This window comes from Lepisosteus platostomus, chromosome 15 (genome assembly GCF_059453375.1).
Source record: "Lepisosteus platostomus isolate fLepPlt1 chromosome 15, fLepPlt1.hap1, whole genome shotgun sequence".
Lineage (NCBI taxonomy): Eukaryota > Metazoa > Chordata > Actinopteri > Semionotiformes > Lepisosteidae > Lepisosteus > Lepisosteus platostomus.
In genome coordinates this window covers 7872912-7892866 of record NC_142625.1, presented here as the reverse complement: position 1 = coordinate 7892866, position 19955 = coordinate 7872912, and the positions used below count along the sequence as shown (strand labels likewise).

Genomic DNA, 19955 nt, shown 5'->3' with positions numbered 1-19955 from the left:
GGTTTTTCACTTTTTAATTAAACTTTTAATCATTTTAAGTTTGTAAACGTAACATGCACTTTTTGTACAGAAAAAAAACATTACATTCTCCTGTCTTCCTTTGGTGTGGAGCAGATCAGCAGGTCTCTGAGAAAATTGCACACCAGCCGCTGGCTCCGACATCCAAAAGCAAAAGGAAGCGTGCTGCTCAGCAATACAGAAAGACTGTTCTGCAGACTGGAATGCCTGCGGCACTGAGCGCGTTTGCCTTTAAAGTTAGTTTTTAAATTGTGTTAAAAAACATTAAAAACAACATGGCGTTACAGTACATACAAGGTGTATCCTGCCGTGCACCTATTGTTTTATGGGTTAGATTCCAGCTCCCCTGTACTGGACACATCAGTATTCATAGCTAGTTTGTTATTTGAACAAATTGCCTCTAAATATTAACATCTTAAGGTGCTGGCTCCGTGGATCAGCATCAGCTACTGTATGTTTGCCAATTCCTTCTATTTACAGTATGTGTAGTTTTCTCTTTATTTTGTTACTTGTCCTACAGAGCTAATTGTTTCAAGAATCTTTAAATTAATCTACGCACTTTTTAAACTCTTATTACTAAGCACTGAATTATTGCACTTGACATGTGTTGTATCCAACAAAGGAGACACGATCCGGGTGTGTGTGAAGCAGGCATTACCTTTATTACGTGTGCACACGGGAGCCAAAGCCGATGAAGCACTGACTCAACTCATTGATACAAAAGGACACATTATATACAAAATCACAAACAGAAAACCCACCCATGCCATATATGGTGTAAAGCCAAGGCTGCTAGTCTTGGTACATAATAAACTGCAAGAATATTCTTGGGTTCCTTTATTTATTGTTTAAGCAGATAGTATTGTAATGCATACGACCACCATTGAGCGTGTAAGAGCCGGCTTACCAGAGCGGTGATGTCACCGCCCTTCCCTGTAATAGCAGGGCCCACAGCTGCTGGGCTGGGGGGAGATCTCTCTTTAGCTCAACAGGCTGGGTCCCTGTTGAGTGACGCCGGAGGCCTGGGTTTGAGTCCCCGACAGTGGGGGGCCGACCTGATGCGGCAGTAGGAGAAGGCGCCCACATGAACCCCGTAGCGTTACAGTATGTACTTCTAGATTTTGTTAATCATGGTTTAAGCAGATACCAGACGCTCTCAGTTCTGGTCAGGCTGCCCGAAGCTGGCTCTGCCCTTCACATTCCAGGCCCTTCACATTATTTACACAGTAAAAGCAAATTAGGGAAATAAGAGAAATAAATGTTTGATCCTTCACATTGCTTAATTCACCCTTTCCTGAACTTCTGTGGCTAGTGCTGTCTCTGGTGTGGTCTTCTGCAGTTGAAATTTCACTGTTTAAATAAATAAAAAAATAGATTATTTCAATTTCTAATTACTTATTCTATGTAAACACTAAGTAGTTAGTCTCTAAAAATAGTTTTCTTGTTTGTTTTGGAGACATTGATCAAAATTGATTTGAGATCTCAAAAAGGATTTATTTTCTTTTTGTATTTCTGCTTCAGAAAAATTACACATTTCCAACATTCCTCTGTTTGTCAAGATGTTAACTCTATATTTAGGCTCAGATTTCAGTTATAAATCTTACACTAATTACTAGCAGTAAATATGAATGTTTTACTTCCCCTTACCACATAAATTATATAAATGTATTGTAGCTGGGATTCACTTTTTTCCGTGTGTGTCTCTCCCTACTCTCTCACCTGCTGTGATTAAGACATAGAATGGTTAAAAATGGGAACAAGTCAGTCAGCCAGAGTGAAGAGGGGGGTCATCTTCCCACCTCTATGATTAAAAAGCCAAAGAGGAGAGGCTTAAGCAACATACAGTACAGATCCGAGTAGCTGACAGTTTGAGGTAACCAATCATGTAAACTTGGCATTGTTGCTGATAGGTTAAGCTTTCAAAACGCAGCCTCAAAGTCATGTGACTGATTTTTCGCCCTGTTTTGTTGGTTAAACTCAATGATCACAAGGACCGCCATGTTAACTGTGTAGTTTTTAGTACAGCTGGAATTGTAACTGTATGTACTGTCTTTAAAGAGGTGGAGCGCCAAACATTTTCAGTGCCATCTTCTCTGCTTTAATGGTACCCTCCTCATGGAAGAATTTTCACCTTTATCGTTTGCCCAGCAACTAACACAAACTAAATAACAACACAAAGTGTATGTGCAAGAATAGCAATTACAAACATTTAAAAAGCATACTTGCAAGATCAGAGTAATACACTGTTATATTAAAACACTCTATGGGCACTACACTGTGAGAGACGCTGCCCAGTAACCCAAAAACTTCATGGCAACGTCACGTAGCTAATTCACAGCTGGATACAATTTTATCTTGCCTCATGAAGCTGAAAATCCAGAAATTTGTCAACCTATTTACTAAAATGATCATCATTAATCTCATTGTGCACCCTGGTGCTCACTCAGTCTTCATACTCCCAGTATAGTAAAGAAAAAAATGTGTTTTTTTCAGGTGTGAAATATATTTTGTAACTGTTAATAAATATAATTGTGATTCTCTCACAATAAAACACAATGCAAACTATATTCACATTTCTGAAAATTGTACATATCAAATACTAATATTGATAATAATGTAACAACATGAATAAACCTCCTGACCATCTCCAAGATGTTCAGAAAGAGCTCAGGAGGGATTGTTTCATGCCAGCCAGCACATTATCACCTTGCACACAAGAGGGAAGGGAAAGTGCTGGTGAGCTTTTATTTTACTTTCCATTACCCCCCCCACCCGGAAGGACAAAGGTGAAAAAGGTAATAAAAATACGTTCAAAAGGGTGTGGTGTGTTAACACAAATTTTAACAGAGCTTGTAAGAGCAAGGTGACTTTCTGCTCAATTAAAGCTATAGTACAGATAGATTTTAAATAATTCAAGCAAAATGAGCTGTTTTTCAAAATCAGCTACTTTACAAGCAGTACACGACTTCTGAAAAGGTACCTTTTGTCTCTCGTGCAAACTAAAGTTTATTTTTTTAGAATTCTGAAACTTGGAGGGTATTCCTTAGGGACTCATTATAGTATAATCAAAATCCCCCCCCGCTGGGTCTCACCTCCCACTGTTCCACACACGCGAAACCCATGAAGTCAGATCCACAGATATACCACAACAGTAGCGCGCATGGCAATGAACGGCAGTGTGTTCCTATACTGTATAAATATACGATACTGTATGGTTTTAAAGCCACTACAGTACAGTATGTATGAAGTATTTTTACAGATGGTGGATACATGTAATTTTTTGCAGTATATTACTGAACATCCTCATTTACATCTCCGCATTCTCTCCCTCTCTCTTCCTGATCTCCCCCTGTCCTAGTCACGTTCTCCCTGTAAACCTCTCCAGCAACTGATCCAGAGAATTGCACACAACTCCAAAACATTTCAAACTGCTCGACTGAGCAGAACTACAACAGGACCTAAGCTTACATTCATATTCCCTATTGTGTGGTATTACATCTTATAACAATAATGGCAAGTGTTCTTATTACACATTCTTCAAAAAGGATAAAACATTTTTTTATGAAGTATATAAACTTTATATAGTTAGAACAAACACATCAAAACTTTTCCAAAATATCCACAGTAAGTTACTCAGTAAAAAACTTAAATGTATAAAATGTTTATGAAGATGGTGGACTACTGTGTATACTTGGTTTTTTTTACATTTAGTTACTACTACCATCTACTGTATGTACATTAAGTTGCAATATATATGAGACAGTATGGCTTTAAAGATACTGTACAGCAGTTCAGTGTATGTGAAATATATTTTTCACTTTCAGAATTTAAAGTTAAATTATCCTGATTACTCATTGCTGAAATTTATGTTAAGGAACAATACAGTATATATTATCACAATGTGGATGCAAGCCTAAAAAAAGCACATTGTGTTCACAACAAGCCACAGTAGAATAATAAACTATTTTTCATATATCGAACTGAGTAATGTTGTTTTTGCAGAATAGCCCTACTTTTTTTGTTAATTTAATATTTAGCATACTGTAATAATCTGTTTTAAATTAATAAAAGTCTAAACAATTTACAACTTGTTGTGTATCTTAATAAAGAGCCGTTTTTATATTCTTTTAACTATTTTATTAACTACACAGATCACGCCCTTACACCATATATTCCCGCCTTCTACTCTCCAGTTCTGATGTCTACTCACTATACTACATCCCTTCCTTTGTTATTTTTAAAGTCCATAACTTTTCCATACAATTGTAACAATTCTATATCAACACACAGTAAGCGGTTATTAACTATTACAACAAAATGTATGTAAAACCTTCCATTTCTATTCGACACATTCAACTTTTTTTTACAACTATTTCTATGCGTACCAAATTTTAGTTCAATTTCTACTTAAGTCACTTCTAAATATCACCTCATTTCTAGAAGTCTAAGCAACATCTACATAGATAACACAAACAAAATAGGGCAATTTAACATTTGGAGAGCTATGAAAGTCCTGTATTTTAAAATGTCTCTGTAACGAGCCGGTTTCCTGATAACCCTGCCACTTCTGGTTGTTACTTCACTTCTGGGTAAAGTTACTGGCTCTCCTACGGATGTACTCTCCACTGTCTGAGGACTCGGCACTTCCTGCACATCAGAGAGTCCTGTATTCTCAGCTTTTTTTGTTTCTGCAGATTCAAAATCAAGATACAATGGAGGAGCGTGTCAAAGATGTTTTACATTTCTCATTATTTTTGAGCCATCTTTCACATTCACTAACTCAAAAGAGTTACAAGAGGTGTTTCTTAATAACACATAACGAGTGTCTTTGAACTTGGCATCCAATTTACTGTTGTCTAGGCCAGCCACAAACACTACATCACCGATCTTGAAGTTGTGATCCCTTGCTCGATTTGTCTAGTCTGCATATAATTTCATTTTATGTGTGTACTCCTCATGATGTCTATGGATATCTTTTGTCTTTTGAATGTCCCTCGGCTCTTCTTCTTTCTTTTCCACGTTTGGTAGTTTAGTCCAGATATCACGTCCAAAGATAAGATTAGCTGGGGTTTCTCCAGATGCCCTGTGAGGTGTTGATCTATAAGCCAGCAGAATCTTAGGGAGTTCCTCTCTCCATTTTTGTCCTTCTTTCACAGCTGCTCTCAAGGCCCTTTTCAGGTATCTGTGAAATCTTTCAATTTTGCCATTACTTCTCGGATAGGAAGGTGATGCACGGATGTGTTTAATTCCACAGTTAGTTGAAATGATTCAAACATCTGTCCTATGAATTGCCTGCCATTATCTGTTACTACCTCTAGTGGATAACCAAATCGTGCAAAGATGTTCATCAGCTCTCTAATAACTGTGGCTGAAGATATGTCTGATACAACAACCGCCTCAGGGTAAGAAGTATAATAGTCTATGACAGTCAATATGTTTTCATTCTAAATGGGACCTACCAGGTCAATGCCCAATTTTGTCCAAGGCCTTGGTGGTAATTCAAGTGGTTGGAGAGGTTGACCCTCCTGCATTGGCTGATTCAACACACAAGTGGAACAATTCCTGACTAGTCTTTCAACATCACTGTCCATGTTGGGCCAGTAAAATTTGCTTCTCAGGTACTGTTTTGTACGAACCACACCCTGATGTGTCTCATGTGCTATTTTCAATGCTTGTCTGATTTTTGTTTTAGGTAACACAATCCTCTGTCCTCTTAAAAGCAGTCCATCATATGTAGATAACTCCAACCTTTACCTGTGATATGGCTGCAGTTCTTCTGGAATTGGAATAGGCCATTGTCCTTTTTCCACTATGGACATCAACAATTTCAATGTGTCATCTTCATTTGTTGCTTGCTTAAGTTCCTCAAGTGTCAGTGCATGCAGTTCATAAGTGCTGATTGAAAGCACTCTATCAACATAGGTGTCTACATAACCAGTGTCTTCTGTGTCTGGTTAAGGAAGACGTGACAATGAGTCTGCGACATTGGTTTTCCCTACTATGTGTTCAATTTTGTAATCATATGGCCGTAATCTCAATCCAAGTCTTTGTATCCTGGGTGGTAACAATGTTGCCTTTTTGGGATTGAACATGTAAATTAAGGTTTTATGATCCATTTGAAGTGTGAACTTGCCTCCCCATAAATATGTCCTAAAATGTTCCACTCCTCAAACACAACCCAAGGCTTCACGCTCTACATGCAAGTAATGCCTTTCTGTTGGGGTAAGTGAGCGACTTGCATATGCCACTGGCTTGTTCTGTCCGTCTTCTTGTCTTTGTAGCAATACTGCTCCAAGTCCTACAGGACTCGTGTCACTGATCACTACTGTTGGCGCATCTAGTTTGAAGTACAGTATGCCAGACACGGTTCAGTTACGAGTGCTCTTTTCAACTCGGCAAAGGCTTTCTCAGTTTCATTCCCACTTCTGTCCTTTCCTCGTTAGTTTTCTAAGGGGTTCTGATATATCTGCATAATTAGGAATTAATTTAATCAAAAATCCACAAGTGCCTAAGAACGAGCGCAAAAGTGCAACATTCTCAGGTCTCGGTGCACTGCAAACAGCTGTCACCTTTTTCAGGTCTGGTTTTATTCCTTCTGCAGTGACCAAATGTCCCAGTATCTCGATCTCTTTCAGGCCAAAGATACACTTATCTTTATTTAAAGTTAAGCCTCTGTCTTGGAATCTTTGGAATACTTGCCTGAGCCTCTGTTCTATTTGTTCTTCCTTTTCCTACAACATCATCCATATACCATCCAACACCTGGCATTGCACACAACATCGAGTCCATAGCCTTCTGATAGGTCTCTGGGGCACTAGACAAGCCAAAAGGAACTTTTCTGAAACGGTAACAACCCAACTTGCCAGAACCCTTTTCGAGCATCTAACTGCAAAAACCTTGGCTCCTTGCACTGCTTACAATATGCTGTCAACCGTTGGTACTGAATGTCTCTCTCTGATTACTGCTTTATTCACTTCTCACAGATCCACACACAGTCTCACTTCCTTGGTGTCTTTTTTAGGTATTATCAGAATATTTTAGATCCATTCTGCACCTTCATTCACATCTTCAATAATTCCATCATCCAACGTTTTTATCTAACTCCTGATTAGCAGCTTCTATCATCGGATAGGGTACTCGTCTCAGACTTTGAGCTACTGGCAAAACTTTCTCATCTACTGAAACCTTGTGACTGTCCTAAACCTTTAAAAGAGTGACTCATATTCCTGTGCTAACTGTCACGATTATAGTCCCCCCTCCTTAAGGGTGCTCCAGCCCTTTCACTTGAGACTTTATTCTGTGCACCTGTTTCCTATTCCCAGCCCACCTTAAAAGCCAGGCGCTGACGCTAATCCGGGCTCTGCATCTGATTTCCGTATCGTGCGAGTCCGGGACCTGGAAGCGCCTGGTCCCGTTAAGGTTTTAATCTCTGTTCTCGTTCCTATTCCCTGTCCGCCGGTTCTGACCCGGCCTTCGTGTTTTAATTCCGCGTTCTGATGGATCTCCTGGTTTTGGACTTACCCTTGTGTTTTGGATATTCTCTAAGGACTACTCTTTTGGATTGTTCACCTCGGCCACACCTCCCCCGTGCACCAGCGCACCTTGGACACGCCCCCCTGTCTTCAGCCCCGTATTCCTGCATGACGTTTCCCCAGTGTTTCCCCACTTCGTCGGATTGTGTCGTCCGCATAGGGTCCGGAAAGAACTGTTCGTTACACTAACTGCTTAAATCTCTCTAAAGACTAGTCAACCGCATTGACAGTGTCTCCTACACTCAGAATTTTCAGATCAAAACATGCTTTTCTTCCCAACAATGCTTCTACATTTCCTTCAATTACATAAACTTTGTCCTTTATTACATTTTTCTGCCATTTCAGCTGTGCCTCGAAGTAGCCAACACACTTAAGTGGACTAATTTGTTCATAGGCATGAAATTTCATCTTAGTCTGCTGAAGTTCAGTTCTGTGTGCAAACACTTTCTTCAAAAGTTCTACTCCAATGAAGTTTCTTCGACTTCCTGTATCTATCACCATTTTTATCTCTTGGCCATTTATTCGAATAGTTTCTTTACCTTCAGGGTCAATGGAATTAACAAATTCATCTGAGTCTGAAGAAGGTTCTTGAACTGCTCGCAGTTTTGTCCCTTCCTTATTTGTATTAAGTTTCTTTTCCTGATGGGAACCGTCTTTCTTTCTACACACTCGTGCATAATGTCCTGTTTTCTTACAGTGTAGACATTTTGCTGTTCGCACTCCGCATTCATCTGCTTTGTGCGTTGTTAGTCCGCACCTGTAACATTTAATGTCAGCCGTCCCCTGTTCTTCTATATCTCTAGCTTGACTGCATCCGGCTGCTCGGCTTTTGTTTGTAAAGTTTGAGCAAGTACCTCGTTCAGTGTTTCTTGTGAAGTAAACATGACTCTGTCTAGCTTTGTCACTGTGGTCAGAAAGCATTCTTGATTGTGCTTGAGCTGCTTCATGAATTCTAGTGACTGTAAGAGCTCTTTCTAAAGTCAGCCCTTCCTCCTGCAACAATTTATCATGCAGTCTCTTATGTGCACATTTTTCCAGAAGCTGATCTCTTAACATGTCAGCTTCCAACACTCCAAAGTCACACGATTTAGCCAGTCCTCTTAGTGCATTCACAAAAGCATCAACAGATTCGTCCTGAGACTGAGTTCCCTGCCTAAATTTATGCCATTCCAAAACCACATTTCTCAGCGGTGTAAAGTAAGCGTCTAAGGCAGCTACAGTCTGTTCATATGTTCCTTTTTCTCCAGGGAGGTTGGCGAAAATCCGCTGCATGGGAGCCCCGATACAGTGCAGTAATGTAGCCCGTCTCACGGCATCCGGAGCTTCTGTAGATCCACTGGCGATTTAAAAAAATCTGTACGACTCCATCCATATCTTGTATTCGGTATACAAATCCGGAGCTCCGAGGTTCAGTGGAAGCGGTGGAGAAAGCTGGGCATAAGCAAAGCTTCTTGGCGCGGCGGCCATATCTTCCATGGCACAAGCTAAACGAACAGTCCGAATATTCAAGAGTTCGTTTCTACCAGCAAGAGAACTAAAATCTGCAGTGTTCTGCTCGCTTTGAGTTCGTCAAGCACTCATCTCTCGTCGCCATAAATGTTGTGTATCATAATAAAGAGCCGTTTTTAAATTATTTTAACTATTTTATTAACTACACAGATCATGCCCTTACACCATATATTCCCGCCTTCTACTCTCTCGTTCTGTTGTCTCGTGATGTCTACTCACTATACTACACAACTTAAATTCTATAATTGGGAAAAGATTGTCCCACAGGATTGACCGGGATTTGAAACCAGGTGTTTTCTGGCAACAGCCCAGATACTTCTAGGCCACGTTATGCTTTCACTGCTCCACCTGGTGGTTTTACAAAGTAGTGGTAACCCGCAGTGCAGGCACTGCAATGTACTGCAATATCCTGCAAGCATTTCTGAATGAGTGGATCTGTACTAAAAATTATAATAGTGAATTATTATACACTAGTAGTAGCATTATATACACAAATCACAAATATATTCTTGTGTGCATATATCAATACATATATACTAATTATATACAAACCATATTCTTTGTTTTTTGCAAATGCAGATTGATGACAATCTCACCCCACAGCAAGTGATCCAGGCACACTATGACACGATGGGTGAGAAGGTGTCTTCAGAAACATTTGAGGAAGCTATCCAATCCATTGTTTTAAGTAATGCCTGGGTGGATCTGAGGCACGTATTGAATGAGGAGTATCATTTTGACAATGAGTCCTTTCTGAAGGGGAAAAAGCTCATTACTGATGGGATAGCCAGTGTGAAAGGCAACATTAGGCAGCAGAACTTCTATACAGCAAGAAAGAGACTGGGGCAAATCTTTCACACCCTGCAGGTGAGTAAAACATTTCATCGTGCCTGGTTAAAAGTAAAGATACTATGTGTCTATGAGGTTTTAATTGTTGATAAAAGCAGGATAGCAATCTTTCCAATCATACACCTAAATTACAAGAATTAAGAGTAAAACAAACCTGACAGAAGCAAGAAAATAATATTTTTGTGATTATAATTATTACATTATTCCAAAAATGGGATACAACAGAAATCCAGGAATAAAAAAAAAAACTGAAAAAAATAGCATCTCTAAGCACATAAAGCCAATAGTCTGTCTGGGTGTTTGTCAGGTTGCTATAAATATATCACCTCCAGAAGAAGGGTGTTTTTGATAAAACAAAGGAATTTTAGACATACCTTCTCATTAAATGTTATAAAGGTTATTATATGGTACATATTTAAACAACAGTTGCTCCCTTAGCATTGACACAATCCTGTTTCATGTTTCTTTATTATCATTCTCTTCCCAACATGTATGTTTGTATTTCCTAGGATTTCTACAGCCACAGTAATTGGATCGAGCTGGGCTACAAGACTCCTTTTTCCAACTTGATCCAATCCAGTGCCTCTCTCGAAAATATTGCATGTGAGCTTCTGTCTGTTGTTCTGTGCTGACACAAAGAGTGACGACTAATCTTCATTTCTCCTGCATCAGCACACTGCAGAACCTCCCAGTTTCCAGAACACAATCTCGACAAGACACGTCAATCAGCTGCTTCATCTATATACTTGTTATGGCAGCAGCAATGTCCCACCTGTGCACGAATAATGACCATACCTACAGTATCTCTTTGGGAACAGACTATTTAAGATAGGACTTTGCTTTACTCAGAGCTCAGTCTTAGAGCTTGTTCTGAGTATGAGATGGGAAGAGATTCCATTCCTAATTCTCGACTCCTTTATAGTCTACGTGCTTTATACCGTGGATTTTTTGGCTGTGGCCATGCTTGCTTTTTATTTCAACTATATCTTTGGATTGCATTTGTCTGTTTACTTGTTCGCTATGCCAGCTATTCTGCTTGCCTCACCTGCTCTTGGGTTCTCCTCTGGAGACTTTGAGTCTTCCTATCTTGACAGCTTCGGTCATCAGTAGAGGAAGCTGAAACAATCGCATTTTATATGGGATGGAACATTATTTAACCTTTTCTGTCTGGCACTTGCACTGCCACATCATTTCACAGTTTTGTTTATTGTGCAATAATAGTGTAAGATGCATGGAGAGATCGAAGATGCAAATTACAATTTGTTCTCAGCGAAGGATTATGTGTACAGAGTGTAGTTTGCACCTCTCCTTAAAAGATGGAGCTGAATATAATCAGTTCCATGAGGCACAGTTCATTAGCCAAGACATTGATTTCTTCATGCCTGTTATCCATCCATTCTTTTTCCTGTTCAGAGTTGTGTGGCAGCTTGAGCCTATCACTGCAAACAATGGGCCTAAGGCAGGGTGCAGCCTAGGTCCATCACAGGGCAGACACACACACACTGACACCCAGGGCAAATTTGCCCAGAAATCAATTAACAGGATCACCCAGAGGAAACCGACATGGACACGGTAACAAACAAGCTCCTTGTAGATAGCACTCCAGATCTGGAATCGGGGGCCCTAGCACTGTGAGGCAGCAGTGAGAACCACTGTGTCTCTATTCCAGCCTCGTGCTTGTCATGTAATATTTTACTCTTAGGAGTCACAGAAAACTCTATATAGTAGTATCACCACCTGAACTTTAAACGTGCTTACAAATATGTCACATTTAAAGATTTCCTGCATGACAGCCAGTCATCATATATTGTCTAAAGAATTCACTATGTAATTTAAGCATTATGTTTATTTACACCGTAACCCCTTCTATATCAGGGTTTTCACTATATTTCCCCAAAGGAAACAGGTAATAGGAGTCAAAGCGTGAAGACATAGAAGAAGATTATTTTATAAACAGCAAAATGTATTTTATACTCTTGTGCTTTACTGTACATACATTTTGGAGCTATACTGGTGTATTAATATTGTGTTCTTTCTCTACTTAATATCTCAAAGGTTCACATGTCAGGTCTGTGTCAGTTTCTCTGAGTGTCTGTGACTGTCATCTGGCTGTTCCACCCATCAGCACTACTTGCAAAACTTGTCTTTTCCTTCAGCTAAAGGTGAGCCAACATGCAGTGACTGTGCTGAGGGGACATGTCCGGACAACATCCTGGAAAGTATATTACAAGGAAGGAAGCTCACATCAGGGTATTTTGATCTCAGGCCTTGGGCATCAAAGCCAACAGGTATTGTAAACCAGTTACACCTGTTATAATAAACTAAATTAAACTACAACTATATATTTCATATTATTTGTTAATTTTAGAGGACATTTATTTCTGTTAAGATTTCAGTCTTCATTTTCCTCAAGTATTTTTTTCATCTTGATAAGTAAAGAAATTGCCTTTCAGCTCATACAAATTACTATGTATGAATGACTAATTGTATTTATTGCTCGACAATAAACATCCATCCACCCATTTTTGAACCACTTCATCCAATTCAGGGTTGCAGGGGAGCCAGAGTCTTTTCTGGCAATCAGTGAGCACAAGGTGGGATACACCCTGGAGGGGACACCCGTCCATCACAGGACACAACCACAGGGTCAATATTTTAACCTGCTAATACGGCTTTGGACTGTGGGAGGAAACCGGAGCACCAAGAGGAAACTCACTTGAACACGAGAAGAGCGTACAAATTCCACACAGACCGCACCACAGGAATTGAGTCCCGGGCCTTGACACTGAGGCAGCAATACTAAGCACTGTGCCACTGCTTCGCTCATCAAAAAACACATCACAGTTTAAATTAAGGTTTATTATTTTTATTTTTTGTATACACAAATCAATTGTGACAAGAGTCCTTGAAAATGATAATTTGTAGTGCTTATAAGGTTGTTAATAATAATAATGATAATAATAATAATAATTGCTTACACTTACATAGCGCTTTTCTGGACACTCCACTCAAAGCGCTTTCCAGTGTAGCGCTGCGCGTTGTAGATTCAATGATGAATCTATGCGGAGTTGTGGAGCTGAGTAGGGAGAGATTTTAGGTAAATGCTGGTTCAATACCAAAGATAATCCAGGAGGAGAAGGCAGAGAAATACAAACTGCTAGACGAGATCAGGATCAAAGGTGAGTTCTGGGTTCGAGTATCCAAAAGCAAGAGCAAGTAGTTACCAATGCGAGGTCAGGGGTTCCAAGAAGCTAACAATACTGAGCAAAGGAACAAGTAACAGGTTTGTTCCTGCAGAAAAGAGAAGAGAGAAAACACAACGTTTCAGCTCTGGAGCCTTCTTCAGGTGTCTTTCTTCTCTTTTCAGCTTGGAATAAACCTATTACTTGTTCCTTTGCAGCCAACACATGTTGACGCAGCTACCCACCTGAAATATTGAGCAACGATCAGTGAAATGGAGAAGGCTTTAGTATGTTTGGAAGTGGAGGGTTTGTTAACAAGTGAGGCACTCTGATGGGATGAAGTGATAGATTGGCGGCATTTGCAGGGATTGCCTCCAGATGGTGCTTGATTGGGGCGAGACCGTCTGTGTGGAGGATTAGCAGGGGGTGTGACATCCAGGTCATGGGGATCCCCTCCACCACCAATAGTGTGCAGCCCCACCTGGATGATGCAACCACAGCCATAGTGCACCAGAACACTCACCACACATCAGCTATCAGAAGGGAGGAGAGCAGAGTGATGAAGCCAGTTCATATTTAACGGCTCATCCGAAGGACAGAGCCTTTTTACAGTATAGTGTTCCCACTAACACCTCTTCCAGCAGCAACCTTAGTTTTTCCCAGGAGTCTCCCATTCAGGTATTGACAGGCTCACACCTGCTGAGCTTAACGGGGCTGCCAGTTATGAGTTGCTGGGTGATATGGCTGCTGGCTAATGATGGCAATGAATGATGGTTTGTATGTCTTTGCTGAGCCTGAATACAAATTGCTAGCAATGTTATCATGTCCAGTGCAATGGAAACATTATTTCAGAAACATGAAAAGTTAATTACAAAACAGCGTAAGCATTATTGAAAGATTAGTTTAGAGGTTAAATGTGAATGGCAGTCTGCAATTGTTCAGTACAATGTCTCTGGGCTCTAAATGCAATCTTTTAAAATGTGATCATCACTACGACTTGAGATCTACATGGAAGGTAACAGACAGCAGTTAAAGGCCCTGAACGTTTTATCATTGCTATCAGTAACAAAACCGTGTACAGACTTTAGCAAACAATTAACATTTTCTCCTACTGGAATTGTCAAGCCTTCCTGAGTGCTGACTGTTTTTCCTGTTACTGCTCTTATCACAAATCTAAACTGTACATATATACTTTATACTATGGTTTATTCTCTCTCCCTGTGTGTTCCCCTCTTTCTCACTTTTCTACTCTCTATCTCTCCAACTCTAGGGAAGTGTAGTCATGGTGGGTTGTCTGATTTCACTAGTGATGATATTCCCCGTGGAGGTATCAGTAAGGATACTTACAGTTCAAATCATGGCTTTCTGCATGAAATAGCTGCACAAATAGCCACCACAGCTACGATGGAACAGCTTCAGGACCTCCGCAATGCAGCTGGAGATGATGAGTTTCTACGGTATGAACAATTTTGAAATTTATTATTTTTAACACGTGTCAGAGTGCCAGTCATTCAGTGTGATCATTCAGTATATCTCAGTGGACTTTTAGAGTGTTCGCTCACTTATGGTCAGTGCTATGTCATTTTGGCCATTGAAGTGCAGTTCTGTATTTCACTTTCTAAACCCCTACTCTCACTTTTCATTCCAAATCATTCTCACACATACCTGTTCTTCTGTCTTCCAGGTTCATGGGAATTTCTCGTCCTTCTGTGCTCTGTTTTGTCATTGACACTACAGGTAGTATGTCTGATGACATAGAAGAGGCAAAGAGAAGATCCTTCTCCATTATAGACACAAAACGTGGAACCTCCAATGAACCCTCTGCTTATATTCTGGTGCCCTTTAATGATCCTGGTGGGTAATGTATGATAATATACTGATACATAAATGCAGGACTCATGTTTTATGTATTTAATCAAATATGTTAAACAATTATCAAATACAATCACTAAAACTATGAATACCAATATACATCAAATAATTATTAAGTATTACAACTGTCAAATGAACGTTATAAAAAAATATCAGCTACTGTATGACCTGAGAATGAGAATTGCAGGGTGACATGGCTGCTGGTGATTAGCCATGACCACAGTGATCACCTTATTGTGGTCTAAAACACAAAAGAGAAGGACTTGGAAATCAGCACCTACATGTGCTGACAATGTCCCTCAAAATTCAGAATTACAAACTCTGGATATATGGTACTGATAGCCCTGGGTAAAATCTTTTCTGATGGAAAATTTAAATTAAAGGAATCCTATCCCTGAGGTCCCTGCTTCACTCAATGAGTACTTCATTACCTCCTCATACTATATTAATATGAATAATAGGAAACTTATACACCTACATAATTTAAAGCGATAATCTTAAGTCTCTCCTCCACATTCAGACAACAATAACATTCTTGAAGAAAACTCAGTCTTCACTCGGGTTAGGAGATTGTCAGTGATCTTTTATTCGATCAGCTGAAGGGGAGCACAGCACGGAGAAAGGCACCCATTTAATATGCTCGCTCAACTGAAGTTTCACTTTTCCTTTTATACATTAAATGTAGGCGAGACTTGAACATATCAAAGGAACACAAAAGGCACAGGAAACTCACAGAAGTCTTTCAAACAAACAAAATAGGACAGGACCATTCCATTTGGCATCCCGCAATCGGTTTTATGTCTCTCTGATAAAACACACGGGTGTGAAAAGTCACAGGCTTTGGTTGCATAAAGACAGCTGTCTCAGGTGCAAACAGAAAACCTCTCTCGCACATAGTCACAGTCTTGACCCTTCTCAAGAGTTCGTCTCATTTAGTCTTCCACTGCAAGACAGCCTTTGCAACATTGTGCTGTACTTCTAATGAAACAATGCAGGTACACCTGACACTTGTGACAGAAATTATCTTTAGTTCCTTAAACACGAGCCGCATGTGATTTGATTATGTTGTTCTTACGAGTGCATTGGTATTTTGTGACTGGACAGTCAGAACTAGGATTAAACATTAGAAGTAGGCTCCGCTGAAGATATAGATGCCTCAATGTATTATCTGGACCCAGCCATTCACCCATTAATTTACTGTACATCTGATGCCCTACAGCCCTTATACCTGCAAATTCAGATGACTATACTAAAAGTGTTGAATTAAATTCTCTATGTAGTATTCAGCACTACATTTTTGAAGAGTAGATATATTCCTTTCTTAATGCATTTGTATGTTTGCATTTTAGCTTTAACTTGGCTAGAATTAAAACTGGCGTAGACTACTCTGGAGCCTTTTAGAAAATACTGCTTGACACGTTAATTTTCTATTGTGTGTATAGATTTTGGACCAGTGACAAGGACAAAGGACCCAGAAGTTTTTAAAAAGAAGATCAATGCTCTCACTGCCAGTGGAGGAGGTGATGAGCCAGAGATGTGTCTGTCTGCCCTTCAGGTGACTATATATATATAAGTCCTAACAGAGTCAGCTAAAATCAGCATGTTATCTCCCAGTCAGAAAGCCCATGAAGGTACAGTAAAAACAAAGATTGAAGGCGCACAGCCCTTTTCTCATCACAGATGCAGTACGGTATGTCAAACTGAGTATCACATACATCCAATTTTTTTGAACCACCAATCAACAATTTTGAACCTCTGTCATATTCTTTTTTCGTTCCACGCCTTGACTCCTTGTTGAACAATTATCCAGACCCCTATAGACACATGTGGCATCTTAGTAACATATGAACTCCAGATCTACAGGACAATATGAGGAGACTTGTGTGCGATTGGATTTAAAGTGTGGTTCATAAGGGGTAAGCTCAAAAGTGCTGCAGAACATAACTACATGTAGTAAATAACAGCATATTTTATAAATTGCTTTTACATTGACATTTTGAATCTGTGTATGTACCTGCATTTCATTATTCTTGTAACCCAGGTTCTCTGAAGGAAGATAGTAGCCATCTGCCAATTAGATATCACTTGGTGAAAGAATGAATGAGTGTTTGTGACAAATAGGCTTATCACAAGTGTGACACTGAGTGGTTCAAGGACCCAGTCACTGCTAGTCTGAATCTCAGATATATGTTTGAATAAGTTGTAACATAGATGTCATACAGAAAAGTAGTTCAGGTGCTCACACCTGAAGAAGTCTCCATGGCCGAAAGGTTGTGTTTTCTTTCTCCTTTTTTTCAGCATGGAATAAACCTATTACTTGTTCCTATACAGAAAAGTACTCTGAAGTAGGACACATAATTTAATCATGCTTTCACTGGTGTGCACTTCAACCCCCTCTAGGACTTAGCGATGTTTAGAATGTGGAAATCACATTCACAATCCAGTGAGAATGGTGACTTTTCTGTGGGCACCCAGGAATAATAAAATAATAAAAGATGAGTGTGTGGTCAGAAAGGCATGTTACTCAAGTCAGGTCTATCTAACAGCACCAGATTGATATTGCACTTTGTTCAGACACATGGGTTGGGCCATAATGACACTCTATATGATTTACTGGGTGAAATGTAGACAATCATTCAAATATCATAAGCATATGGAGATTAATGTCATTTTCCAGAAACAACAGCAAGCAAAAACATTGTCTGAATATACAGAAAACGGAGATCCGCCATCTAGTGATATTCAAATGGATTTTACTGTAAATGAGAGCAACAGATCTGGATTCATTTTTTGATAAAAGGTGTATGAGCTTCAACAACGTGGCGGAGCAGCTTGTTCCATACTCCCACAACCCTTTTTGTAAAATTGTGAAACTTGCATTTCCTTAGTTTAGTTTCCTCTACTGTCCACTGGTTCATGTTTTACTGTTGATTCTGAAGAAGTCTGTGATGCTTCATACTGTTCATAACCTTGCATTTAAGTGCAAATGTGTTTTTTTGTAACCTTACTGATTTTTTTATTGATTGATTTTATTGATTTATTCTGCCTGTGTACGGTTTTCAGCTGGCCCTCACCAGTGCCCCCCCTTCCTCGGAGATCTATGTGTTCACTGATGCCTCAGCGAAGGACTCCTACCTGAAGAGCACCATCATTGCACTGATTGAGAGCACCAAATCTGTGGTCAGTAGTTCTAAATGTGTGTCCTGATTAAGAGAAACAGAAGTCCTTTGCAGATATATATGTGATTGCATTAGGCTAGATTTCAGACATTAGCCTTTAGGAATGATAATGACAACATCTGTACAGAAGTACATCCACACATCTGCACGACATCTTTCCAGAAAGACATCTGAAACCAAAATGATCCTGTATTATCACACCTCCCTCCTTGCCTTAACAACAGATTTGTCTCCTTCTAATCCTTTCTATTCATCAGCAGGTTTTGACTTCACAGTTCTGCCAGGAACACTCCTTCTTTCCTGCTTCCCACCTCCTCTCAACTACCCTGTCTTTTGTTCTCCCCTGCTTCATTAACCGCTCATTAATTCATTAATTCCCTCTCTCTCTCATACCTGTCATACCTGCTCCACTGTGTCTCACTTCCTTTCAGCATGGAATAAACCTTTAACTGTTCAATGGAATTCAATGTATTTTATATAGCGCCTTTCACATCAAGGTTGCCCCAAGGCCCTTAACAAAGCTGTGTGACAGTACATAACAGTACAATTCAGGAAGAGAAAAAGCCAGAAGACATCAGAGGAGAGGAACCAAAAACTCTTCAGTAAGGAGAAAAGAAACCTTTAGGGTCAACTGGCTGCCCAACCACTCTGGACATGCTAAGATTATACAATTAAAAAAAGTACTAAATGAGGAGTATTAAGTCCATTATGTCCTTCTGTGTGCCAGTACTCCATGCAGTTCTCTGTAGACCAGCAAATCCTCCTAAACGATAGCTATATCCACAATGCCTCTCTTGGATCAATGGCAGTAATGCAACATCCAACTCAGATGGTGCCCAGCCCGGGCGCCATCCAGACATGTGGGGAGGAGAATAGGATAGTTTGGTCAAAACAGATGTATCTACCTGGTGGGCCAACATACTGTAGAGACACACAGTGGTATGTACAGCAGCACCAGCAGCCATGATGTAAGGTGTGAGTAGGCTAGGCTGAAGTAATAGGTTTTCAGTCTGGATCTGAATACTGAGATTTGCAGTTACCTACTTGAACATATTATTATTATTATTATTATTATTATTATTATTATTATTATTATTATTATTATTATTATTATTTAATGATATTATTGTTAATTATTATCAATATTAATACTACTACTAATAAAAATAACTTTCATTTATATAACTCTTTTTCTCCAGCTAAAGCACTTTCTCTGCTTTTTTAACCATCTCTCTGTTTTTACCTCCAGGTCAGCTTCTTGCTCACAGCCGGCCTGTCTCGGCGGCGACGGTGGAGCAGCAAAAGTCAGGAACACGGGCAGCTGATTGCAGGTCGACTCTCTCAAGATGCAGCCCTGCTGTACCAGGACCTGGCACAGACATCAGGGGGGCAGGCAGTACGCGTCAGCAAAGGTCAACTGTCGGAGGCCTCTGCCATCATTTCCTCCAGTGCTGCTCTGGTAAAACATGCTTTCAGTGTTGCATCTCAGTTTATCAGAGGTTGCACTGGCAAGATAATTACAAATGGGGGTTCCAAAAATTGTGAAATCAGGAATTAACCGAGCAGCTTAGTCAATAAGTACAATAATTATCCATAACCCCCAACTTGTAAGTGGTTTCTACAGAATATACCCGGCTGGTATAATTAGAGGCACATGAATTCTTTATTTCTGGCACAGCTTTGGTGAAAAGAGGAATAATCCAGACACACTTGGTTAAACAAATGCTTATTTTAATGACAAGACACAAACTACACTACACACAACAAAACATACAGCACACAAGTTACTCTATGTACAGTATTTACAGATAAAG

At 39.8% G+C, this 19955-nt stretch overlaps 1 protein-coding gene across 1 annotated transcript in view; it reads left to right on the top strand.

Annotated features, from left to right (window-relative positions):
* LOC148647981 (von Willebrand factor A domain-containing protein 7-like) overlaps positions 1 to 19955 on the top strand; it is a 49656-nt gene that overhangs the window by 4255 nt on the left and 25446 nt on the right. Inside the window, exons 2-9 of the mRNA XM_088607469.1 lie at positions 9639 to 9926; positions 10418 to 10511; positions 12065 to 12196; positions 14361 to 14547; positions 14775 to 14944; positions 16405 to 16517; positions 18026 to 18142; positions 19391 to 19600. Coding sequence (XP_088463595.1) covers positions 9639 to 9926; positions 10418 to 10511; positions 12065 to 12196; positions 14361 to 14547; positions 14775 to 14944; positions 16405 to 16517; positions 18026 to 18142; positions 19391 to 19600 — 1311 coding nt within the window. The remainder of the gene's footprint in view (positions 1 to 9638; positions 9927 to 10417; positions 10512 to 12064; positions 12197 to 14360; positions 14548 to 14774; positions 14945 to 16404; positions 16518 to 18025; positions 18143 to 19390; positions 19601 to 19955) is intronic.